General features: G+C 34.0%; 1 protein-coding gene across 19 annotated transcripts in view; it reads left to right on the top strand.

Annotated features, from left to right (window-relative positions):
- The window catches only part of LOC134546235 (protein bric-a-brac 1-like), a 284,962-nt gene that overhangs the window by 180,479 nt on the left and 77,626 nt on the right, over positions 1-26,857 (top strand). For 2 of the 19 annotated variants that reach the window (XM_063388880.1, XM_063388914.1), the window contains 2 exons: positions 9,862-10,095; positions 11,629-15,758. The exons of 13 other annotated variants lie outside the window; for them this stretch is intronic. In XM_063388880.1, coding sequence (XP_063244950.1) covers positions 9,862-10,095; positions 11,629-11,885 — 491 coding nt within the window. In that variant the 3' untranslated portion in view covers positions 11,886-15,758. Of the gene's footprint in view, positions 1-1,895; positions 7,297-9,861; positions 10,096-11,628; positions 15,759-16,067; positions 16,460-23,165; positions 24,960-26,857 lie in introns of those variants that run through there. 4 more of the 19 variants (XM_063388886.1, XM_063388906.1, XM_063388897.1 and 1 more) reach the window with 4 other exon arrangements.

Here is a 26,857-nt window from a genome sequence, read left to right as displayed (position 1 = left end):
TGTGTCCAGTGTTGGAAGCAAAAATGACTTCTACCCAGATTGAAATTTAACTCTTTGTCTGATGAGAGAATAAATCAACAGAAATACTGTAGCAAAATCTTTGCAAGTGTATGAAAAATATTGAGCTCCACAGTAATTCACATCACAGCTTTAGCTGCCATGTATTTAGGAAATTTGAAGAAAATGGACTTCTCACAGGCTGAATACAATACATGTGCTATAGGTTTTCACTAAATGAAAATAGTTTTCAAGTGCTTTCTTATTTTGTATATGTAAATTCTGCAGTTTGATGACCCAAACTTAAATTCTTACTATAGAATGGTTTTTTTTTGTGCTAATCAATGGAATTGAATAGCCAAAAATTAAATTGCTTTCATTTATTTTCGACATTATTAATTTTAACTATATTCAAGAATTTTAAGAAATAATTTTTGAGCTCGTTTCCAATGACCAAAACTTCTGAAAATCAAATATAGTTTTGAGATAATTTTTGGTAAACCATGCACCAAAATCAAATTAATTAATCGGTTGTTATGTATATTACAGTATATTTTTGCCTAACATAGTGACCAGTACATATGTACTGGTACCTTTGTTTACAGTATCTTATGTCGAATATTTATTCATATTTTTTTCTCGCATTGCTGGATAATTTATTGCATGTCTACTTTATGTAAATTATTCTGCTTTTATGTTTGAGATTTTTAGCTTGCCCGGGAGTCTGGAATTTTGTAGCATTGAAAACACTTTTTTTTTTCTTAAACAATTTTTCATATTTTAGCAGCCATTGCTGACAACCTAAGTTTTTCAACTCCCCATTCCTACAACAGATTAATTTGCTCATTACTTTTTTTTTCGATCGTGTCCAAACAATTATATAAAGTATAAACATTTATCTTTTTCCTCAAATTTTCAAAATTAATTTTTTCTGGGAACTATAAAATATATATGCCATCCCCATTAAACAAAATTATCACAAAATGTACACAAGTGATTTGTTGAATGTCTTGTTAAGGCTATATTTGCTGATTACATCATTCTGATTTGCATGTTTATTTTTGCTTTGAATTTTCACTGTCTGATCAAAGTAGATATTGGACACTATGCTACAAGTATCTGTTGCCTTTGAAACTTAGTGTGAATATTGTGACCCTGATGCAGAAGCATACATTTTGTAGAGCCAGACCTTAATAATTGAGTTTAGCGTAAACACGGCCAACATTTTCCGTCAGCTTTCATGCGAACCTTGCTTGATGAACATTTTTCTTGCAGTACCAGAACATTCTACAACTTTCAGTATGCTGTAGCATAATCACTACCATCACCCTTTGCTGAGATCTTTGGAATACCAAAAATACTTTAAAAGGTTCCATTTAAAAAAATGTTGTGTATTTTAGTGTGGAGTTAGTCATGCATGGTTACCAACAGGTTTTTATTTGCATGTTGTTATAATCTTAAGGCTCTGCTTTTCCTGTCATATTGGGGATTGTATTTTCATCCCATTATTTTTTATCTATGATAATTTTTTTTTTTTGGGAGTTCCACTATGTAAGGATTCAATTGCAAATTGTGTTATGAGCAAATTTTGTTGCCAGACACATAGTCTACTACTTGTTATCTATGATGTGTAAAAAGTGGAACAAGTATGAATAGTTAAAAATTTTGTCTGACTAATTGCACTTGACTAATGACTAGAAGTTCATTTTCTGGGTGTCCCCAGCTAGTTAATATATATCAAATATATTCTATAGTCATTTTTGAAATATTTCTTCACATTTTCAACTATCAAAAATCCAAAAATTCAACATGACAAGTGAAGCAGAACCTCAACTACAATTTCTTGTTGTGATTGGTGGATTCAGTTGTCTTAAACCTTGATTCCTGGTCATTTGTAGGTGCGGCGCGGATCATTAAGACAAAGCGCGGTAACATGGAAATGATTTGCAACAACTTCATTTACAATGTGCACAGGAAAGTGAGAGGGACTGTTTCTTGGCGCTGCCTGGACCACAACCGGCACGGCTGCCATGCCCGCATTACGACGAAAGGAGACCTGCTGACGTTCAAGTGCTTCCAGCACACACACAGGGCGCACTTCGACGAGATCAGGAGGAGGGACCTCATGAACAGCCTCAAGGATGACCAATGAGGGAGCTTCGCTTTTGTTAAAGTCATTTAAATACCTGTACTTGTGATAAAATTTGTATTCATTATTTGCTTTGGCAGTGAGGGCCAGATATCATTTTTAAAACTAATCTGAGTGCCAGGCACACTGAATTTTTGACACTTTTCCTACTACAAATTTTATGTAATATGTGTTCTGAACAGAGAAAAATTATTGAAAAATCTTACTTTTGGTGAAGAAACAAGTCTTTTAAAAATAGCAGTGATGAAGAAACAAAAAAAAAATCATTCACAGAAAATAATATTTAAAACTATAAAAATAATTTTTATTGAACAAAATATAGATTACATGAATATGAAATATATTTTCTAAAAATTTCTGTGAGAATACTGCGGCCCCCAAACACTGTCAGTTGACAACTTTATTCTTCATACATGCAAACAAAGATGGCTAATACACGACAGTACACGTAGTAATAATATTTCTTAGGTGGGCAGTATGTGGCCCGCGGGCCGCCTTTTTTTCTTTGCTCATCTAGATAATAGCCAGGGTCAGCAGTAGAAAAGCACATACATCAAAAATGGTTGTATTTCATTTTTTTCACCTAGGTAAAGAATACATAGCTCAATACACATTGTGGTAGTACATTAACCGTATAATTTTAAGTGCTTTCTCCTGCCTACTCTAGGTGTGTTCTAATTTTGCATGGGATACAATAATTTTTTTACAGGTCATGTGTTTGTGTGGAATATAGACATTCTAGTTATATTGTGCTGCTTATAGAATGTTTCATAATTTGTGGGACATACATCAGGGGGTGATAGAATGCAACTTGACAAGTACAAGTCACTCTACAGTTTATGCTTAGAACTCAACTGAGGAAGCACTAAAGTGCGCTTTCCATCAAACTATACAAACGTAACCGTCACAGTAACCATCGTCATTTTTGCTGTAATGTCCAATGAGATGGATGCGTGCACTAATCAAGGAAAAGCCGACATGCATTGCATGTACGGGCTTGGGGACGGCAGTGCAAGGGAAGCACAAAGATTGCTCCAAGAAAGTTTTCCAATAAGGTGCCAGATGCAAGCGACTACACAAACATCTCTGCAAAAGGGATTCTTTTTCGAGCTGTAGGCAAGAGTGTCGGCCATGCAATAAGTGTGTCCTGTCATTCTGTTGCTTTTTGTCTTGTTTTTAATAATTTCATAACTCAGCACGTACCGCCCTCTAGCGCTTCATCGGTTGAGTACTGAGCACACTTTTGAATGGTAACTAGTACTTATCCAGCTAGTATGTATGCATAACAAATTTTTCAACATTCTGTATATATCTTGGTTATATAGTTACAAGATGATTGTCATTGCTATAGTTTCCTCAAAAAAAAATGTTTTTGGTGTTTTTAATTTAATTGTGCTATATATTGCTTAAAACAAGTATTTTAGAATTACTTTAATTTTTTGATACAGTTTATATTATTTTTTAAGTATATGCTTTTGTACATTGTTATTTATGGGAGCAGCAGCTAATAATGGAAGTGTAATTATGTACCTTTACATTTAGAATATTATGCATGTATTTTCTCCTCAAGTTGAATATAAACCAGAAGTTATTGAAGCATATGTGTAAGAAGTCTGGTGATGTTCTTCACAAGATCATTTATGTAGTAATTAACATATGAAGAACTCAGTGTAAGTATTGTGGACCCTCTTTTTTTTATAGAGACTGTACTTTCATAGCATCCCATATAAACATTATATGTCTTCTATTTTTTATGTGAAAGGTATTAGTAAAGGTATAGTGTTTAAGTAGTGTGTACTGTAGAACTGCAGTAGTTGTGTGTGGACCACAGAAAATTGAGCTGAATGTAGGTGAGTGTAAAATTGGTGGGTGTAGATAACAGCTGTACTTTATCCTGCTTACTCACCTCAGCTGGTTTTCTGCTGGGTGTCATGTGCTTCTAGTCTGCTGATATAATTATTGTGTAAACTTTTAATGTGTATGCTGCAATATTTTAAAAAAAAATCTTTTAAAAAGTTCTATTTTGATAACAGGAGTCCTTGTTTAGTCAAATTAAACAATGTAGAGCAAATTTAAATGTTATTAAAAAATTTTGAATTCATATTATTAAAATTTAGAACATAAGTTTTTGATAGTATATATTAATGCATTGTCATGTGATTATGTAGGTGCTGTATTATTTATTTTACATTGAGTTAAATTTTTTGAAAGGTGTTACAGGACAATTTTTTTTTCTAGTCTTAGACTGTCAAATAGGTAGATTCAAAGCCAAGTAAATAAGAATATTAAAAAAATCATATATTGCTGCTGTGTGAACTAAACTAAATGTCAAGTAGGGAGAAATATAGACAAAGGAGTGTAGGAAAATAATCTATTATGTTTGTGTTTTAGACTAGACTAGTGCAGATGATAAAAAAAATTATGTTTTTTGTTTCCTGGAAGTATGTGCATGTCAATTTTCAAGAGGAATGTTTTTCTTAGAGCTTGAATGTAACCAATAACAGTTGTGTGTAGATCGTTCCCTTTTAAATAATGTAATTTGTATGTGGTTTTTATGTAATAAATTAGTGTCGCTATGTATTGTGAAATATTTATTGTTAGTTTATGGACAGATCACTTACTACGTAGGTACTTCATTTTATTTTGCTCTACGCTTTACTTTTGTGCTGTATAGATATAAATGGTATGGAAGGTTAAAGTGGAAATAAGCTGGTATTAATTTTTAATTGAGATGGATGCTTGTGATCTGTTATCATTTATGTACATGATTTGGAAAAGTTTGGTTTTTACCATGAATTTTACATATTTGTGAGCATCTAATCTGCAGTTTATTTAAAAGAGAGAAAACTATTGTCTGCCATGGACTGTGTTCAATGCTATGAAGGCTGCTGCATGTTTCAGGAAACATTGTGTGGTCAAGTGGAGATAAAGGTACTAAATAAGTTTGGTGTATGGCAGTAATCGTCAATTTCTTGGAACTCTTACATGCTCTAATAAGTGTGTTTGTGTGCAGCATATGTCATTAAATTTAATGTATTTGAACAGTTGTAATATTGGCCAAATAAATGTATTTATTGAATTTTGTTGGTACGTAGGTAAAATTTAAAAAGTTTAGTTTGAACTTAACATGCAGATTGTAAATATTAATGAAAATCCAAGTACTAACTGGCTGACCATGCAATTGCAAAGTCTTCCCAAAAAATATCTTGCACACATCTGTGATTTAATAAGGCTTCATTTTTAACAGGTAGATATATTTGTTTGCTTTAAAATCATATCTTATCAGATATGTTCATAGGTGAAGTAAAAATTTTTTAAAAAAATCTCAACACTATCTTTGCAAGTTGTGAATTAAGCCATTGCATTGCTTAATATGTGCTATGCATACCTTTAAACTGTAGTAGGCCCTTGAAATGAGACCACCCTGGAAAATCATTTTTTTATGAACAAAGCAGTCTAGATATGCTTAGGTACTGTGTTTAGTTTCTCCAAGTCTCATCCAGTAGTACAAAATTAAATAAGTAAAAGATAATCAGCTGTAAAACCTATAGATAAGGGTTTTGTTAATGCTCGGTTACGCACAAAGTCTTTAGACAATAGAACCTCCTGACTACAGTGAGTGTGTTCTGAACTACTTGTTTAGTATCTTGGCTCAGACATTGAGCCACGCCAGGCGCTGGTAGCAAAATTAAGACGCTTGCAGCACAAGCATATCACAATCAATCTCAGCCACAGAGGAATATTACCAGCTCTATCAGCACGGGACTATATGCTGCATAATCCAGCTGGTGAGATGCTTTATTTAAACTTCAATTCTTCAGTTAATGAGTAATGAACCAGATCTGATGGATAGGTGACCATCGAACAAAATTTGTATGCCAGCACAGCAAAAACAGTGTGAGCAAAAATGTTACCCTTTTATGATGTAACCATGTAAACAATAACAACACTTCATCATGACTAGAGACATGCAAAATTCGCGGATTCATTTCGTGATAGGCTAGCATCAAAACAACTATACCTTCGTACCGCTTCTGCGATTGGCCCACATTTTATCCGGGGAACTGTGAGCCAATGGGAAACACTAAACCAAGAAAGTGCCGAATTACGGACAGCCTAGTTAAGACGTCTCACGCGTCAGTAGCCAATGATCAGGTGTCATTTCCGCGAGTATTTAAAGGACTGTGGAGTCTATCCTAGAGGACAATGAATCCGTGAATTTTGCAGGTCTCTAATCATGACCATTCACGAATTATGTTGACTGCAGCCATATTAAATCTATAATGATCATCATCAACTGCTTCCAGCCTGCGGCCAGTTCAGCAAGGTAAAATCCTCCATTTTCCTCTTTCTATCCACCATTCCTCCTTCACATTGTTTCAATCTTCTGCACTCTTTAACCATCTGCTCTTGGGGATTCATTTTCCTAGGCAGCCTCTCTTTTCACATTCTCTGGACATGGCCATACCATTTCATTCTTTCTTTTTCAATGATCTCATTCAAGTCCTGTGCTCTTGCTCTTGCTTGCACCATCTTATTCCTGATCCTGTCTCGCCGCCTCGTAACTGCCAACATACTCCTCATAAACTCTATACCTATTGCTCTGATCTTCCCAGCATCTCTCTTGTGTGCAGCCCAAGTCTCTGCTCAGTGACTATTGGTGCATAGTAGGTGTTGTACATCACTTCTTTGCATTTTCATAGCACCTCCCTCTTCCAGTAAATCTTCAAAGATCAAAAGCTCTCTTTTATGACATTTACTAGTAAGATTCAGTTATTTTGTGAGGGGAGAGGGGGGTTTCACTACAGTAGGCAGAGGAACACATACGTACGCTTGATTTTATTGTATCTGGACAGCTCTGTAATAAACTAGAGTAGGTGTGGGATGAAGCAGGCAACTTGAGACAAGCTACAAGTGCACTGCTGTGTGGCGTGGCAGAAGCATGCGTGCTAGAAGGGACCAGGTGTACAAGCTTGCTCAACTACACTACTTGCAGCTTTAAAGTGAGTTACTTCTTATCTTTTGTCATAACATATGCAGGCTTGGTATTGTAAACTCCAATCCTCTTTTCTTTTTCTTTTTTAATTTAGGCTCGTTCACGACAATTGATGAGAATGAATTTTTACGATGCATGCACAGCAGGATGAAAAAATGCCACATAAAATTAAAAATTATATATATGTTCTTTTAAATCATATACTTTAGTGATTGATATTGAATACTGGTACATATAATTAAAACATTAAGTTTTATAAATATTGGTTATAGATATTTTGTTCATAAACTTTTTCAAGCATATATATATATATATATATATGTGTGTGTGTGTGTGTGTGTGTGTGTGTGTGTGTGTGTGTGTGTGTGTGTGTAAAAATGAGAGTATGTTCCTATATGTATGTTTGATTGGTATTATAAATTATAACTTTATCATTTAATAAATTATTATAATTAATAAATAGAATAAACATTCAGCATATTTGTTGATTTTCATTATTAATTAAAATTCATCTCGATTAGTTTACTAAATTAAATAATAATTTTTATACATGTGTTTAGTAATGAATACAGAGAATTTATTTTAATTTGTTTGAAATTTTACTTAATCAACTGTATTTATAATATCACTCTAGTTATATTATTTTATTTCTATTAAATATTTGCATGCAATTTTAAAGTTAATTTTGTATCACATCAAGTAAATATAACTTATAATGCACATACATATGTACATGTGCTTTTTGTGTGTGTGTATTTCGAGGTTTTGTGTGTTCAGTGCCACATTCAGCGATTATTTTCGGTTTAATGTTTTCTTCTGCCAATACCAATCTTCAGTTATGAAGTACTGAAATAAAATACAACCTCGAATCTAAGAAGACTTTGAAAGTTAGATGATGTCGACAGTGAGTCAATCTATAATGTAAGTCAAGCTTTACTGTACAATGTATTCTAATTCAGTGTGTCTTTATGGCACTTTTGCCTATTAGACATGTGTTAACGAATGTGCTTTGAAGCGAGAAGACATCACTTTACTTTTCGTTATTCTGTTTTCCAACCACAGTTTGAATATTTTGACATTAGAAAGTGTCAGTTAACACAGGTAATCTTGAGTTTGCAGTGTTGGTATTTTTACAGTTTTATTACTATTAGTGTTTTGATTTCTTTGCTTTGCGTGGATATTATTAGATTGCAAACCAGAATGTTCTCGTTTCTGATTTTGTGCTCTGAAGTAATTTAAATGGTCTGGCTTCGTTCTGAACTTGATAATACTCAATTTTCAATATGTTTTCTTCTTTGAAGGATCGCTTGGGATTTTGGCTTTATATTTGACTAAGTCTGTAATGTTTTTTTTCAGTGTATTTTCGTTCTGTTGTTATAATATTTATTTTCAATTTTGAATTTTTTTTTTTCTTTTGGGCTAAGGCTCTCTCTAGACAAAAATGCTGCTATGTGCCTAGTGTCAGTTTCTGTAGTTCTTATAACAAAAGGGGGTTGTCTGTAAAGTCGGTTTACAGACGATAATTTTCGTGATAACGTCATAAGAAAACATTGAAGAAAAAATGCATACTTTTTTTAATTTTCAATTATTATGTACAGTTTTTACAAATTTAATTTATATAATTTGTTTAAATATAATCACGAACAATTAGTTAAAAAGCCCGCCTTAACCTGTTTGATATTATAGAAGATTTTCTCGCGCGGTGGTTGGTCGATTCTTGCACGCTCGGCTCAGGCGGAACGTGACAATGAGTCGTGCTTTTTCGTGCATGTAGCCGGCTTATAAGACGTTATCACGTCAAAATATATATGCATGCTTCACTACTTCTTTTTTTTTATCTATAATTATAGTAATTTTTTATTTTTAGTATTGATGCAAGGTGTACTAATTTTTTCAAGTTGTGAATTAATAGAATTATAATTTGGATGGAATCTGTCTCATGGTTTTTTCTGATAGCATGTGCCTGGCTTGCTTTTTAATTAGGTTAGCAAACTCTAATATTACTTCTTATTTTTTTTTCCTATTGCTTGCTGTAGAAATTGTCTGTTCTTGTAGTTCTTAGAAAAATGTTTTTTTTTTTGTACTTTTATTGTTGTATTTCCTAGCTTGGTACTTATATCAATTATTGGTACCTTGCAAGATTGAAAGTATTCCAAAAAAATTTTTATTTTATTTAAGTTTTTTGACTTAATTGATTCATCCTCAACATCCTCAACTGCTTCCAGCCTGCGGCCAGAACAGCAAAGTGAAATGTGTCCATCTTCCTCTGTCCTTCCACCATTCCTCCTCCTTCACTCTGTTCAATTCTTCTCCTCTCCTGCACTCCATTAACTATCCACTCTTCCCACCTCCTCCTTGTTCTTCCAGGGGGTCTTCTTCCTTTGTAATTCAACTTAATTTACATAGGCAACCCCTCTTTTCCCATTCACTTCACATGACTAAACCATCTCATGCTTGCTTTTTTCAATGATCTCATTCAAAATCCTACTCCTCAAGATGAATGACTGCATTAATTGTGACTAAATTCTATTTACTTTACTGTTACTGCAAATAACTACAAAATTAATGTGTTCTTAATTAAATACACTTACATTATGCAGTTTGCTATGAAATTGGCTAAGTTTTTTCTGTGATTCAGTGATTATTTACTCTAGTTTTCAGCTTGATAATTTTGTACGAAACTTGAGAAGGGTTGAAAATATGATTGTTGTATTTGTAGGTCCTGTAAGATTTCTGCGGAGTAGACGAGGGAGACAGCTGTTGGTGCACAACAACTACATATACAGCCACCACGCAAACAGAGGGCACAAGAACTACTGGCAGTGCAAGGATCACAGCTGGAAGCACTGCCGCGGTCGCGTCATGACCGAAGGAGATGTCGTCGTCGTCAGGAATGCAGAACATTCTCACGAACCACACACCCACGAGATTGAAAGGAGGATTGTATTTTCAGGTCTACTTGAATCTGACATGAACTCACCAGACTGTTGGTCGTGAAAGTCACTATTTACAATCACAGGACAGGTTTTAACTGAAATCATGTGATGAATGATGTAGTGGTGACTGTTTTGGTTTTGTATTTGTGAACACTGTCTTGACTATGTACTGTCTTGACTTGCTAAGTTATCAGTTGCGGTCACCCGAATCCAAATAACTGAACTTTTGAGAAACTATATATATATGTGTGTGTGTGTGTGTGTGTGTGTGTGTGTGTGTGTGTGTGTGTGTGTGTGTGTAAGTGTAAATGCAAATAATTGCAAATCTCATTCTTAATTATATTTTTTTGTAAAATATAAAATGCGCAAGTTCAATTGAATTATTATGCAACTCATTATTACAAGTATCAAGTAAATTCATTTTGCCTAAGTGTCGCTTTCACACCTTGACTTGAGGCAATGGAAAGTATTATTCTATTTGATTAATCTGCAAAGTGACTGCTTACGTTTTCCTTTCATGACACTTCAAGCAGTACTTTCTTTGGGTACTAAGAACCATACAATTTACTCCCAATTATCCATGGTAATGAAGGAACTATTAGCTGCAGGTAATTTTATGTTTTGGGAACTTTCAATGCTGCAGTACAGCGGTGCTTGTCATTCAGGAATCGTATATTTGAGACCAGCATTCAGTGTGTATGCTGTATGCACGTACTTTATGCTCACTTTCATGTTCATTTGAAAAGAAGAGGGGGGGGGGGTTGATTTTTTTTTATATTTAGAATTTTAATGAGAAGAACATTTACATTTTTGCAGGAAGAAACTTATTTTTTTTATAGTAAATAAATTTTGTGTTCATTTAGGGACTAATATTCTAAGATTGACTGCTGCCCATAGTGACAACAATATTATTTTTTAGATTGTAAACTTACCAATTATTTTACTTATGTAGGCTGTGTCCGTGGCAATACTTTAAGTATTTGTATTTGAGTCATTAACTGCATTTATCTGTGTTTTGTAGCTCGCAAATTGCTAGACAGTAATGTGTGACACTGTTTTTTACATGTTTAGCAGGAACGTTTATCCTCATCACGAACACCTTTTTGTGGTCAACTTTTAGGTACTGAATGACTGTATGACATTTTTGAACACAGATTTGATGAAGTTAAACATTCTGGTTAAAATACAGATGTTGATACTTTGTCAGGGTGCAGTCAATATGCTGTGCTTCCACCAAGATAATCTATGATATATGGATCACAACTGTGGTGGTTCGTTTTAAATACGTTTATATGAAATTATGGTTAATTTTTTCATTAAGTTATTATGTCATTGCGTATCACATAGTTTCCTATGGTTGGAAGTTGAAACAGTACGTATTATTTTAGTATTTTCAGACAGTGACTGGATTATTTTGTTTGCATTATGTTTGCAGAAAGAATCCACATGCTCTAATTTATAACTTTAGGAATTTTAAATAACTTAAATCTTCACCTGTCATTTCACTCAGCAGTAGCAAGTTGCACATTAAAAAATTTTATTTTCTGTAGGTTCTTTAACGTTTGTCTGGAGCACAAGAGGTAATAAACAGCTGGTGCACGATGACTACCTCTACAACTTCCACTTGCGATCCAAGGACAAGCTGTACTGGCAGTGTATCGACAACAAGAAGCTGCATTGCAACGGCCGTGTCATGACGCGAGGAAACGAGGTCACCGTGAGGAAAAACCACATGCACGGGCCTCACACTGTGGAGATTAAGAGGAAAATACCAGCTGCTGTCTTGCGAACGCAGGCACTGAATTAGTAGAGTTTTTAACAATGTTGGGAAATGAGTTCTCGCACAGAAATTTGAATCTCTAAATCAAATACAGGAACTGTCAAAGTAAAGTGTGTGGTATTTAATTCATTTTTTTGAAGTTTAACATCTTTGTTTGCCGTATACTGCATTTGGTAGGAGTAGTTTAGTGACTGGAATGGAAGTTGCATGGAATGAAAAGTTTAACCATGGTGCTGCCATCTATGGAGGATAGCATGAACCAAATTTCAGAAAGCCAAAGGGAAACTTTATAGTTTTATCTGTTTAGTAATTTTTAACAAGATAGGCAGTATTTTAATATAATTTCTTGTCGAAATCAGGTCCAAAGCCGGTGTTTATTATTTTTCCAAGTCTTTTTCACTTTTATCAAGTCCTTTAATCATAGTTTAACCTTTCACTCTGCAAATTAAATGATTTGATAGTTGACTTAGCTGCCCTGACAATGAATTCTAGCGGCGGGTGCAGAAACTGCATGTTATTTGCATCAAGAAATGTAGTTGAAACACAATTTTTTTATATTTATCATGCTCTGCATAATTTTAAAGAATTCAACGTTATATTTTGTGTCAGAATTTTGTATTGTAAGTATTTGCAACATGAGAATATGGAGTTGCTCATTACTGAGGTTAGATGTTACACATCTCTGGCAAGTGCTGAAAGACTCGTAATTATTTCTTTTTGTTTAATGTTTGAATGTTATGAGGAGTGGTACATAGCAAAATTTGAAAAAATAAAAAAACTGTTTTAATATTCTAGTGCATTATGTTTCTTACAGATCTGGACCTATATCTGTCCTCAATTCACAGTATCTTAGTGAGTTTTTGCTACTATTTTAATTTAATTTAAAATCAAAGAGTTTGTCTAGTAAGTTATTTTATCCTCCCTCGCATGTATTGGACTAGTCCTTTAAATGACTACAGTAAATTCTCACTACAAAATACCTTATTATATAGGATTTGTCACTTTAAAGTAAATATAATTTTAAGCCCTTACAAATGTTTTACATTAAATTTAGTAGGCTTCTGCGAATCCTGTTTTTTTTTTTATTTGAATCAAATACGAAATTATTCATGAATATTAAATATATTTTTAATGTAATTTAAACATACAATGGAAATTTTTTTTCACACTTCTCAAGAGACCAAGAAAAATTGGTGCATAATACAGTAAAATTAAAAAGAGAGAAATGCACGTGGAACCATAATAGAGTGATTTGAAATGCAAGAAAATAAAAAAAAACCATTATGTATGTTCTTAAACTAGTAAAATTTTAAGTATGATAAATTTTGTTGGTTCAACTGATTAAATACATACATTATAGAGTTTTTTTTAAGTAAATTTTAATCATTATTATACATATGTTAAATATAAAAAGCATGTACATACATGTACTTTATTAAAAAAAAATGTATTAATCTTCTTGGCTTCATATGTACATTTTAGACTTTTTTTATTTTTCTGAATGTATATTGCTGTATCTCTTGGTAAAAAAATAATTTGAAAAACTTTCAATTTTGAAATTTCAAGTAAAATATTTTTTATTCTGGAATGTGTGTGTGTGTGTGTGTGTGTGTGTGTGTGTGTGTGTGTGTGTGTATAATTTGCAGACTCCTAAATTTTAGTAACAGTTCTGTATCAAGTACCAAAACTGTGGGTTTTTTTTAATCAATTTTGTTATGATATTTCATTGTATTGGTATTGTCTGAATTCCTCCCCACTTTCCTTCATTCCTTCATGTGTATTTCATGTTGTTCTGTGTTGATTTTCCTGTTGATGGGATGTGAAACTAGTAAAAAAAAAAAAAGTATTACAATTTAGCTGACAAGTTTAGTAAGTAGTTAGCATATTTCAATAGTCTACATTGTTTGATACCAGTGTTAATTTGACTAACTTTTTTTTTCAGTAAGTGTATCTGTTGCAGCATATTGGTACTCGTAAACACAAAAAAAAACTGTGTATGTCATTTAAAAAGTACTTAAAATAATTTAAAGTGACATGATACTTTAATGGTGAATCATTAACAAAAAGCATTTACAAAAATTTTATATCTTATTATTAGCATCTCTGTAATTTATTTTTATGAGTAACATGATAAAAGCGGGTATTTATATCTCTACTTTTAAAAAATGTTGTTACAATAATATTTCTTAAGAATTTTTCTGTATTGGGTATAGGAAAATGCAGAAGACATTTGTATTCAGTTCTACTCATTAAAATGGTAGGGTTACCGAGAGGCAAGTTGTTGACCGAAAACATATTCTACAGTTGAGTACTTGGCATTAAAAGGCAGTGAAACATCTTGATGGATGTCACCTTGTATACTCTCTTACCTGTTGGTGTTAATTCAACTGCCAAGCTAATCTGAACCCTTTTGGAATCAACTTTTGACTTTACTTACTGTCAAAAACTGTCGTGCATCAGTTCCAACCAACAATGTATCAGGATAATAATTTTAATTCCTATATGATTGGAAGAAAGTGATAAGCAACATTTCAATGTACAATAAGCTGGAATGCTCTGTACTCTTACAGCATTAGACCAGCCTAAATTTTTCTGTAGCTTAACATAGTTTTTTATCTTAAATCATTGACTGAAAGGCACAAAGTTATGCTGTGTATTTTGTTTATATAATAGTGCATTATTTTTGTAGTTGCTTAATTTTTTTTTGTGAAAAAATTAAATTGTTACTGAATGACAAACATCAGACAAATACCACAGATTTTTGAATGGAAATACATGTAATAGAGACTGTTTGTGATAACAGCCTTAATAAAGATTGTGGTTGAAAGAATAAGATTGATCCTTTATTTATCCTTATGACACCGTACTAAAAAAAGGCCAAAAAGTGTAATTGAGAAAAATTATGTTTTATAAATTTCCAAACAGTATATCTTTCAAAATTTTGGTTGAAATATAAAAATAAAATGTGACCTAACTTCTCTAGGTGGTGAAAATGTGATTTTGGTTTCAGTGCATTTACTGAAGATGGCTGTTTTGTTCATTATTGGTTAAATAGAGCATGAATGTGCTAAGTTCCCACAAGAGGGCTACGTAAGCTTTTGCATCAAAATAGAAAATTAGATGTGCAATGAAAATGTGCACTAAACTTGCATATTTATGATTTTCCTTGATTTGTGATTTATATATAACATAAAATACTTTATGCTAAATATATTATGAGTGAGAAAAAACAGATTTTAAGTTTTTTATACAGTTTTATTTCCTCCTAATATTTACATTACTAATTAAATCACCACACTTAATGTCTGTTCACAAATCACTAAGTATATGTGAAGTCCACAGTACACACTCCTCACTGGAGCTAGGCTCTTACCTCGTGCCTGTCCACACACACAGTCTCGCGCCACTCGGTCTCACACGCACTGTCCCGACACTCCGTGCTGCGCTGCTCACCGAACCCGCATTTCACTCCACCTGCCCGTTGAAACTCCCGCGGAGGCTGGCGTCGCCACTTTAATACCCCTTGGCTGTCTTTTTGGAACTGATTGGAGTGGTTGTGACGTATCGCGTCATCCCGGGCCGGCCCAACTCTCGAAGTATCCAGAGCAGCGGCGCTTATTCAGGCCACTCCATGCGGTGGCCTCAATAAGCCCGCAATATTCCCAGGCCGCTAAAGGATAGATAACAGCGCGGAGGAAGGAGGGCACGGGGTAGGGGGAATGCGAGGCCGTGCCGCTGTAATATCCCGGAGGCATGCGCTCGTGACATCAGTGCCGTGCGTGCCCGCCAGGCCACCCGGGCCTTGCCTCCCACGTCCGTAACAATATTTATTTTAGTTATAGTAACTTTTTCCCCCACTGGTACTCTGTGCATATAAGTAGCAAAAACAATATATTCAACCTATTGGATAATGTCAGTTTTAGGAACTGTGTGATAGTTTTTTACCTTCCTTGTTACTCATTTTATTATATTTTATGTGTCAATTTGTTGATAAATGTCTTAAAAATTGTTTTGCTTTTAATTTTATAACTGTTTCATTTATTTAAAATCAAACTCATTTTGTTTGTGTGTGCTTGATTATTTCAGACCTAAAGTGCTTTTAAAGATTCTTTAAATATATTTTATAGTAAGGTTAAATTATGCTTAGTTATATGAATTCAATTTTCAACTGAACATGTTAGGTTAAAGAGTATAATTTTTTATTTGTAGGTCCATTGAGGTTTCTTCGTAGCTGTAGAGGTAGATCTCAGTTGGTGTATGAAGACTACATTTTCAACCTTCACAAAGTGAACGGAGACAAAATAGCTTGGCAGTGCATCGATCACAGCAGATTCAAGTGCCGAGGTCGTGTCATGACGCAGGGGAGCAAGGTGACAATCAGGAACGCGTTTCACTCTCATGAGCCACACACGGAAAAAATCAAGATGAAAGAATTTTACAATGCTTGTGTGTGATGCTAGAAGACATCTGTATGTCATTTAGACAGTCCATTGCTTCGGAAATATATATGTGTATGTGATTTTACTGCCTTAGTAGTTAATTGTTTTAACTACTTTGAGGGTGTGGATTTCTTTTATTAAAAAATGAAAGTAAAAAGTATATAAATGTGTATTTTGTTTCTCTATTTTACCTTGCGTATAAAGTTCACCTGCAATTAAAGAAATTTTAAAATGCAGAGTTGCAAAGGAAAATTAACCTTAAATGTACAAATTATAATAAGAATTTTTAATTGTACTTGTACACTGCATTTTATGTAAATATATTATATTTTAAGGATTTAATTTTGACACAATTTTATTTATAAAATTAATATTTTAGTTTAATTTGTTTTATTTTTATAAATGTTTTATATTAATATGGTGTAATATTCAACATGTAAGACTAATTTTTTTTATTATTTAATTAAAAAAAATACATACTTGCATAAAACACACATGGCAGCAGTGCTCAATGACACATTTCCATTATACCATACTTTCATACATGCATTCTTGTATACTTGCCTATATGCTTATATACTTGCACACTTGTACAAATGTTTAAACTTCCTATCACTCTAACTGTGAAATATCACTTCTAATGCCAATTTTGTTTTCTTTGAACCTAGCTTTATAAGCTGTACGTTTAAACAGTGTGAACTACATAAGAGCCCTGAGTTTGGAAGACAATCGCTCAAAAAATAGCAGAATCTGCCATTTTTAACCCCTGACCCAAAAGGTGTTATAAGATTGAAGTTATGTTTAGATTTTATTTTAATTGCAGTATTAATTCATACTTTTTTTTCAGCATTACAATAGTGATATTCACTAACTGCGTTAGATAATACTAAAAGTTTAAAAAAAGCTTGAAATAATAGTAAAAATAGAAATTTAAAAACTCTGTATTCAAAAAAAATACTTTAAGAGCCAAAAATAAAATCTGTTTATTAATTTTCAAATGAATTTTAATCCTTAAAGATGTCGGGGATGACTAAGTAAACAAAATAAGGTAGTTAAAATTAACAAACTTAAAACAGAATAGTAAGTAAAAAAAAATTTCAAAATCTTTAAGTATGTGTCAATCTTAAAAGCTTAGCCTTAGTCTGTAATCAAGTAGTTAATTTACTCCGAAAAATTGCCATATCTTCTTACCTAACATTATTGTGGAATTATTTATCTGCGTCTCACATGTGATACAAGATTATATAGCTTCACTTGAGAGACCAGTAAACCAACAGTATTTATGTCCATTAAATAATGTTTCCACATGTTTGTATATTATATCAATTTTTTATAATGGAAATCATTAAAACAAGTGTTAGGCTATGGTTGCTGGTGTTGTTGTATAACAGTGGTGAGAATGATGAAAGAATACAGTCATCCTAACTTCTCAACTGCTTTCCTTACAATATAGGGATTATAAGAAATGATAGTAAGTGCAAGGGTCCAAGTAAGCACGCTAATTTATTACATATTACCATACTCTCGAATTGGGTTACAATTGAAAACAAATAAATTCTTTCTTTAGTGTGCTTCATAAACCAATGTGCAGTGCTGTACATTGCCGCTAGTCTGCAATTTGTCAGTGTACTGCGCCTACTTCACATGGAGCACTGAAATGAAAAGGGGGAATGATAACACAAAAGTAAGATTGAAACTGCTTCAATTATCATTTTAATTTTGTTACTTTTAGCCTTACTGTTGGCAATAACATTGTGGCATTGTGGCCTGAAAACTTTAAATTTGCACTTATTACAGCAGTAAAGAGACCAGCTACAAATATAAAAATTACTGCTGTAAGAGACATTCAAGTTTCGTTAAGCTCTGATATGCTAATTTATTTATGAATAGAGTTATGGTGCTTAAGACACATGGTCTGTCATTCAAGTTCGGTTAACAAAGGTACGTTAAACTAAGAGTTCTGAAACAGTCAAGTTCTTTGAATAAGAAATACTCCTTTCAGAGTTTTGAAGAATAGAAAATATTTATATAATAATGAAAGTTGCTTTAAGGCCTAGCTTTCTCAGCAGAAGATGCTGCCGATGATTGTGGCAATAGCTTATTCGTAACTTGCCTTAGTTTTGCTCTCATCCAGCAACTGTCAGTGCTGCGGGTTGGCGTAGCGACTCTGCAGTCCCGTTGCCCACGACTCGTTCCGCTTGTTCCGCTTGTTAATCCGGTCCGGATGCTGTCGCTGAGAACAGCTGTGGAGCCCCAGTGGAGACTGCTGTCCACTCATCCTCCCTCTGCTGTTCTCCGGGACGAGCTGGTACTGCTGAAATGGCCGTCTTTGACACCTTGGAAAGAGCACGATCGTGAACTCGTGCTGCAACTGATTTTGCTGTCTAAGTGTGGGAGTCCACGCTATTGTGCTGCATGGTTATGTTCAGTTTAAGTATCTCGTCAAGTACGTGTATGTCACAGCCGAGCTGCCCTGCCAGTTGCAAAGCCGCGCCCTATAGTGGTTCCTCACTTTGCAGCCTGCGAACGCACTCTTACTTCAGTCACATTCTAGTCTTCTGTAAGTCTGGTCCGTGCCTTAGGGCGGCTAGGTGACGTTTTGGGATCAGCTGGCTGGCGACAACACGTAGGGCGTCTAACGTACCCTCGTAAAACGTTTCCTTCTCCGTTGGTGCAGCGTCAATGCAGTTGATACCGGCTCTCTCTCCGTTTGCGGCCCTTGAGGCCGGGTATTTATACAACATGGCTCCGGCGGTTACGCCAGTGGGCCAATCAGCGTGCTGGATTCATAAAAGGCCACAATGCAGACGTTGTTCAACAGTTTGCGTACTCATCAGGGATACTGCTGTAAAGTTTCACTGGCTGCTATTACTGAGGCGTGCAGCGGTAATTATCCGTTGTTCGTGGGCACCCGCGTTATAGGCGCTGCGCTGCCACTCGTGTCACTGTGATGGTGTGCTTGATTCATGGGACCGTTCACACCATGACACAAGAATTATAATTTTGAGCAACAAGAACTGGGCTTACCATCAATAATAATCACTAGCAACAAAATTATGTTTCTTAACATTACTTTTTCACAATTACTGTACAAACTATATCAATTGGTCAGTGTATACACCTAATGTTATATATTTTACTATTTTTTGAACAAAATACTAAAGAATTTACAGGTCTAGCTCAATCTCATGAGATTCTCATGCAACTACCTAAATTGCATCTCTTACCCCTGGGTTATAATTCCTATACATTCGTTTAATTTAGTCTAAAATGAAATATTGTGACAAGACAATTTTAACAGAGCACAAATAACATAAATATTACTGGAATTTTGATGTCGGGTCACCTCTGTGCATCCAATTTGTCATGAAAAGTGAAGTGGCCTCGACACCTCTTTTTCGTAGGGTGCTGTGTAAGTGCAGATTAGTGATGGGCAGAACGATACTTTTTACTGAATCAGTTCGTTTGAATCAGTTCCATGTAATGATTAGTTAAAAAGATTTGTTATTTTCGTTCTTCTATGGGACGTGGTTCTTATCAAGAATTATAACTAGTTTACTCTTTGGAGTATTAATTACCTCTTTGCGCCTGGCTGGTTATCATAATCTGCTCAGCTTAGATAGCTGAAATTCTAGACGTGTAGCTGTATACTGAGTATTACAAAAATAGTAACTGTTGATCGCTGCAAATGTTTTTTGTAGTGATACATATACGATTCAGGAGTATTTTCATACATACTCGCATTGATTATGATTCCTTTATACTTGTGTCCAAGCACGATTACCCCAGGTAACGTCGTGGTAGGAAGCCGCGGTGTACTTAGGTTTTTTTGTGGCAGGTTGATTCTGCGATGGTTTGCCATTGCTTTCCATGAAAGGAAATAGGAACCCCCAGTCTTGGATCTGAATGGAAAAATTTTCTAAAGTGAAAAATTCCTGACTCAGCTGAAAAATCAAAATTTCTACCTTTAGTTCTCCGACCAGGAGCTCGACACACTGAGTTAAACATGTCAGACATATTTACATTAGATAATGACATAGTAGCGAGTGTTTGAAAAATTACATCAATATTCATATAAGTTTGACATGATGACTATTTTAATATTATAATTTTGTCTAAAATAAAAACCACTGTTGAATAAACATTTTTTGCACATGCTATTTTTTTTTAGATGATATTTATAATTTATCATTTAATAAATATATAAGCAACAACTAAACAACCTGGTTTTAGGTCTGCTCTAAATAGCCAATACACGCAATGTGAAGTAATTTACCCAAAAATGGTAAGTTGGTGAATTTTTTTGTTATTACTTTCCCTGTTATTTTTAGTTTGCATGGTTTGATAGTTTTTTTTATTTCCAAAGTGTATGGTTGTTTATGTGAAAAATAAACTTTAAACTACTACTTAACCATTGACATTGTCTGGTGTAAAACCTTTCCATGTTACCAATTTTATTTTATCATCATTTGCTCTTGTGTATACTTACACTCATGCAGTGATTACTGAGTATTCTAACTCCCGAAGTCATGAATCACTTCCTGAACAAAATCAAGGAACGAATCAGACTAGCCACGTGGCCAGTTCTCATCTCGTTCTTTTGCAGTTTCATTCCTCTGACTCATGTTCCACTTTCAAGGAATCAACTCTCAAAGAAACGATTCTTTACATCGCGAACGAATCAAATGATTTTGTTTGCTCAAAGATTTGTTTGTTTTGAACGAAACATTCACGAACCACACATCACCACTGCAGATCAAGACATCCACAAATCCGGATAGCCATTGTGGTTCCTGTCTTCGGGAATCTTCGTTTTCAGTACACGTCACTGCACAGTTTGTTGATGCACTCATTTGAGTGAAATAAAAAATCCAATGTCTTTCTACACGAGTCTTCTTGATAGTTAATACTTCAATCAGTCCAATCACTCACTGTTACATAGCACAATGAAATTTTATATATAAAATCCAGTTTTTGGCATTAATAAATATTTATATTAGGATTCTTGCTTAATTTATATTAATTTTATGATATAATTCCAATCATAGGTCGATAAATGTTACTGTAAATTATAAATATATTTTGGACTATTTCCTATATGACTACACTCGTCAATGTTCTGGAAAATTTCTTCTATATCAGTATGTTCCTCATTGCTTTGCATAATGATTCATTTAAAATAGAAGGTGAATTTATATCCTCTTGAGTAATGAGTAAAGTCAATACATAATTTACACTAGTCAATGTGACTGTGGCCCAATAAATATCAATTTTAATAAATATTAAAATTAATCTGTCAGTACCTTTACATTATAATAGAATGAAATAGTTATATATTACAAATTCTGAAGTTAGACTTCTTTAGATGCATTATGAAAAAATTATGAGAGTGAATTTTTACAATGCTCACTCATAAAACAACAAAATTTTCACATGATGAAAAAAAGGCTAAATACACATAAAATTTATATATCTAGTTTTAAATTGTATACTTTAGTGATGGATATTGAATACTGGTCCATATCATTAAAAACATTTATTTATTGTGAATATTAGTAGTAATAGAAATTGTATGCATAAACTTGTTCATGTGTTTTTATTTAAGTAAAGTTATGTTACCATACGTATGAGTTATATTAAATTAATACATTATTATTTAATAAATAATTAAAATTAATAAATTACAATAAACGTTCAGCATATTTATTGATTTTCATTTTTAATTAACATTTATCTTAATTATTTTACCAAATTATTCATTAATTTTATACACATGTTTATATTAAATTTGAATACTGAGGACTTACATAATTTTTTAAAATTTGTTTGAATTTATACTTTACATGCCATATTCATATCACTCCAGTCCTGTTATTATTTTATTTCTAGTAATTATTTGTGTTCCAAATTAAAGTTAGTTTTTTTATCATGCCTATCTTTCTACCGCGTGTGCATAAGAACATGCAGCCATTTTTTTTTCTACCTGCTAGAATACGAACTTAGTTTACTAGCTACAGTGTAGCTCAGTAGATACTCACGGTGTCAGAGAAGCAAGACGGTCCTGTCGTGCTATAAGCGCGGTGGGCGAGGCAGAGCCAGCTGCCCAATGCAGGAGACGCAACACCACCACTCATGAGGGAACACCTTATTTGATGATTGTGTTTATTTTGCTAATTTTCCAGAGTAAATTAAATATTTGATTAAAGATGTGGGCTTAGCTTTTTGGATTGAAATCTGATTAACAAATTGGTTTTCGTGTTTTGTTTCCTTAGCGGTCCCCTGACACCTTTAAGGATGAAAACCATTTGAAAATATATACTTAAACATTTTATTTTTTCCTTTCTATACTTAGTTTGTTTTTAAAAAATTTTCATTAACTTTTATTTGTCTTCATAGTGTACACCCTTCACACCTGCGAGCCAACTCACGTACTGTATATAACACACTACCATACAAAATTTTATATTGAGAAGTTATTTACTTGAAGCTAATTATAATTTTTTATTATTTATTTATTTGGTAAAAACAGCCAGAGCTGTCTTTTGTTGATTCAAACATATTTACTAATTTACTTTAATTTCAGCAGAATTTTTTTTTTTTTTAGTTTAATTTGGTGCCATATTATGCATTTTTGCTAAGTTTATTAAATGGCTAAACAAAAATGCCTTTTTTGGATTGTTTATTTTTATTTCAAATGCTAAAAACAAAATGTATGTTAAAACAAGCTTGAGTGTACATCTCTATACTTGAGAATGGTATTTGTGTTTATGCAGCATGTAGACGTAATTTTATTAAGATCTTCCACGTGTTAAGCTAACAATGGATGTACATATATATTTTGTGAGAGTAATGTTGCTGTGATTTGTAGGTTTCGTAAGATATGTGTGGAACTCTGAGGGCAAACACCTTCTGGTCTATGAGGACTTCATCTACAACATGCACTGCACGCTGGGCGAGAAGCAGTACTGGAAGTGCGTGGACCACTACATGCTGAAGTGCCGTGCGCGTGTCATAGTGGACGGCAAGCGGCTCAAGTCGAACTGCGCGGTGCACACGCACAGACCCCACAGCGAAGGGAAGCGAAGAGAGCTGCTGGAGAATGTTGTGCATGAAAGAACACAGCAAGTTAGCGTGACTCCAAAGTGCGTTATTTTTCCGCAGGACTACGCGAAGAACTTGGAAAAACTTTAACATTTGCTGGACAGTTTGTGTTTGATTACATTACATTAATTTTCATTTTACTCTTACGTAAAGTGTAAAAATTTGAAAAGGCCTTCAAAATCTGCGGGGCAAAGATAAGGTGACAATTAGAAAACTACGTGCGAGGTAGCCAGTTTGGCATTGTGTTCATTGTCCAGTAATACCCTATTTGCATTCACGGTAACAATTTATTATTTAAGCATACTGGCAAATTCACTCCTGCATCAGTGGTTCATTTACAAAATGTCTTGACTTTGTTATACAGTAATGTGTAAGCAAAGTTTGTTTCTGCATCTCATTCTCACTGGAGTGCTCATTTAGGTCAGTTTTGTTTATCTTCTGTGAGTACTTGCTCATAATTAATAGTTTTAAGCATAGTGGTGTAATTCAAAAATTTTGCTGATTTAAGTTTTTACTACCAAATAATAATTTGAAAGGTGAAATATTTAGCTTACTCAAAGCAGCTACAAAACTTTTATACTTACACTATGATCCTGACCCCCTCAAGTATATCTAGTAGGTACCTATAGCTTTTATGTTTTATTAATACAGATTTCATTTAATGCCAAGTTTGTGCCTTTCTGCCTAGTTATTTATTGAAATGGGTTGTAAACATAAATTTAATTTAATTTTTGTAGTTATATTGAATAGGTCAGAGTTGGATCACATCTTATCAAGCCAGCCAACATTTTATGCACTAATAGTGTGTATTTTTGTGTCCTTTAAAATGTCCGTCAAATTACATTTGGTTGCAATTTATTTGTTACATTGTAATACAAAGATGATTTTGGCAGATTATAAATACCATTACTATTTTTTTCTTTTTATCAGTAACCTCAGCCAAATGATTTATCTGGTATTGTTGTGGATGATTAAGCCCTGCCATTTTGGATATTTTGGTTTTTTATCGACAGCAACGTATAGAACAAATGGGTTATATGTTATTGCTTCACAGAGCATTGTAAGTTGCTGTGTCCACTATTTTGAGATCAAAATTTGTGGTCTAGTGCAACTATCACGACGGTTGTTACGGCTCCATGAAATAGCAATCGGTGTTTTTTCCCCCAGCAGTTAGAGGGTGTAGTCTGTCAATTATTGTAGGACTACAGTGATATAAGATAGTTTGGATAGCTACTATTTACACTTTGGTAAGTGTGAACATGCAAGACAGGGCATAGATAAACTGTGCTATCTGTCACAAAACCCATACAATATTTACCACATGTTTCTAGTTCCTTGTTACTTAACAAAAAATGTGATTGTAATCCTGTCCTAAGGGACAAGAAATTTTTAAGGTTCAACTGACATGTTACAGCATTGTTTAATTTGTTGTATGTAAGAAACAGTCCGCAGAATACAAAATCTACAGCTAATTAATAGCATAGCATTGTTAGGATAACTAGAGACTAACTAACCACTCTGTACCCTGCAATCTCATAATTAAAGTCATTTTTATTTTTAATCTTTTTCAATTTAATCCCCCTAACATCATCCTTTGTTGGGTCTTTTATATCAGAACAGTGGAACACATCAGTACACCAAATTTAAAGAACGTCTATGCTGCGGTGATAAATTTAAATTAGAGACTGTTAATTTGATATACAAGCACAATGAAAAAATAAATGTTAAGATATTAAAAAGGCTGTGAAACTGAAATAAAAATTTTAAAGTAGCAAAAATGATTTTAAAAATGCTTATGATATACAATTTTATATTAAAAAGTAAATCAATTTAAAATTAAATATAAATAATTATTGATAAATCTTTAAAACTGAAAAGCAGATATCGAGTTACGTGAGAAAAGGTAGATGAATAGAGAAACTATATGGTTGAGTATACAAAGAAAAGTATAATGATTAGATTAGTGGCATTAAAGATGAAATACAAGAAGAATATTACTTACAAGACAAAAGTCAGTTGGGCCTTTACCGCAAATCACTCACATATTCAACCATTTTTTTCAAGTACTTTATTAAGGAAAACATGTTTAATCATAAAATAATAAGGTCCCATGGAAACTGTTGAGGAAGTTAAGAAATAAGAGAAAAATGCTTTTTCACATGTATCCCAGTGCCCAAAATCAATGGCTTTAAAGTTTAGTAGTTTGTTTAATATTGGTGTTCTCAGTTTATCTAAACTTAAGATATTAAATCTTCATCTGTATATTATGTTTCTTTATTATTGCGCCCCATGAATGTTTGATACACTTATATGAAAATTCTCAATAAAGCGAAAATACTTTCAACGTGTGATCATTTTATGTGTGAACTTGAGAAGGTAAGTAATTTCTTCACTGACTTGAAACAGGTCTCACTGCCATTATTGTAAATTTGGATGGGAATGTAACTAGGGAGGGGCGAGAGACCTATCCTGTGTTTGTTGTTAATACCAGAATTTTCAGATGTATTGATATATGTGACGTCAGCCGGGGCTTCGCCCCACGAGCCTGATCATCCTCCGTTCCCTTTCCCAACACCTTTCCTACCAGGCATTTGTGTCGTAACGTACGTAGCCGTGTGCGATTCAAACTGCGCGCCACAAACTACAGCAAGAGGGCGCTTAGATGCAGTGCGCCGCACCCCTAAATGTGTTAATTATTATTGTAACCCTTTTTCTTTCATTCTTTTGCCCCAGTGTTTTGTGGCAGTTTACTCATGTATTTCTTTAATTTAAATATTACGTTAATTATAAAACTATAGACGTTGCCCGGGCGGACCCGAATAGGCACGGACTTGGACGAGGGTAGGAATGTTTTATCTAAATTCTCAATAACTACGTAAATATTAATGTACTTTAAATTGCCAGTAATTTTTATATATTTATTAATGTTAATCTATGATTTACTTAACTTTCGCCGGGGCACGGAATCGCAGAATGTTGTAACGGTAATTGTGTTCGGCGCGAAGGGCGCCTTGTTGCCACCTGCAAACCATGAGCCCAGTCTCCTTCTACAGCCGGCCGAGAGCGGACGTCTCTGTCGACACCCCAAGGACATCACCGTTGATTCACTGAGTAGTAATTCTGTAGCTTAATATTATTTAAATCGCTTTCTTTTCATCCTCGGGGCCTCTCTCGGTCGGAGAGACTGTATAAATATTCAATATTCACTCCTCGGAGTTTTTGCAACATCAGTGTAATAAGTAACGACTTGGGGCGGCCACGTGCGTGGCTCGCCTCCTCACCTAATCTGATTCGTGCCTCGGGCGTTTTCTCAGTTGTATCAGTGAAGGAGCGTGTACGGACACAAATCGTGAGTAGAATAAACCAATTAACTGTGTTACGTGTTTTTTGTGTTCGGGGGGCCACGTGGGATCCCAACCTGGCCGGCGGTGTGTGGGACGCCCTGAGAACCCACTGCGG

This window comes from Bacillus rossius, chromosome 1 (genome assembly GCF_032445375.1).
Source record: "Bacillus rossius redtenbacheri isolate Brsri chromosome 1, Brsri_v3, whole genome shotgun sequence".
NCBI lineage: Eukaryota > Metazoa > Arthropoda > Insecta > Phasmatodea > Bacillidae > Bacillus > Bacillus rossius.
This window is presented reverse-complemented; position numbering and strand designations above follow the sequence as displayed.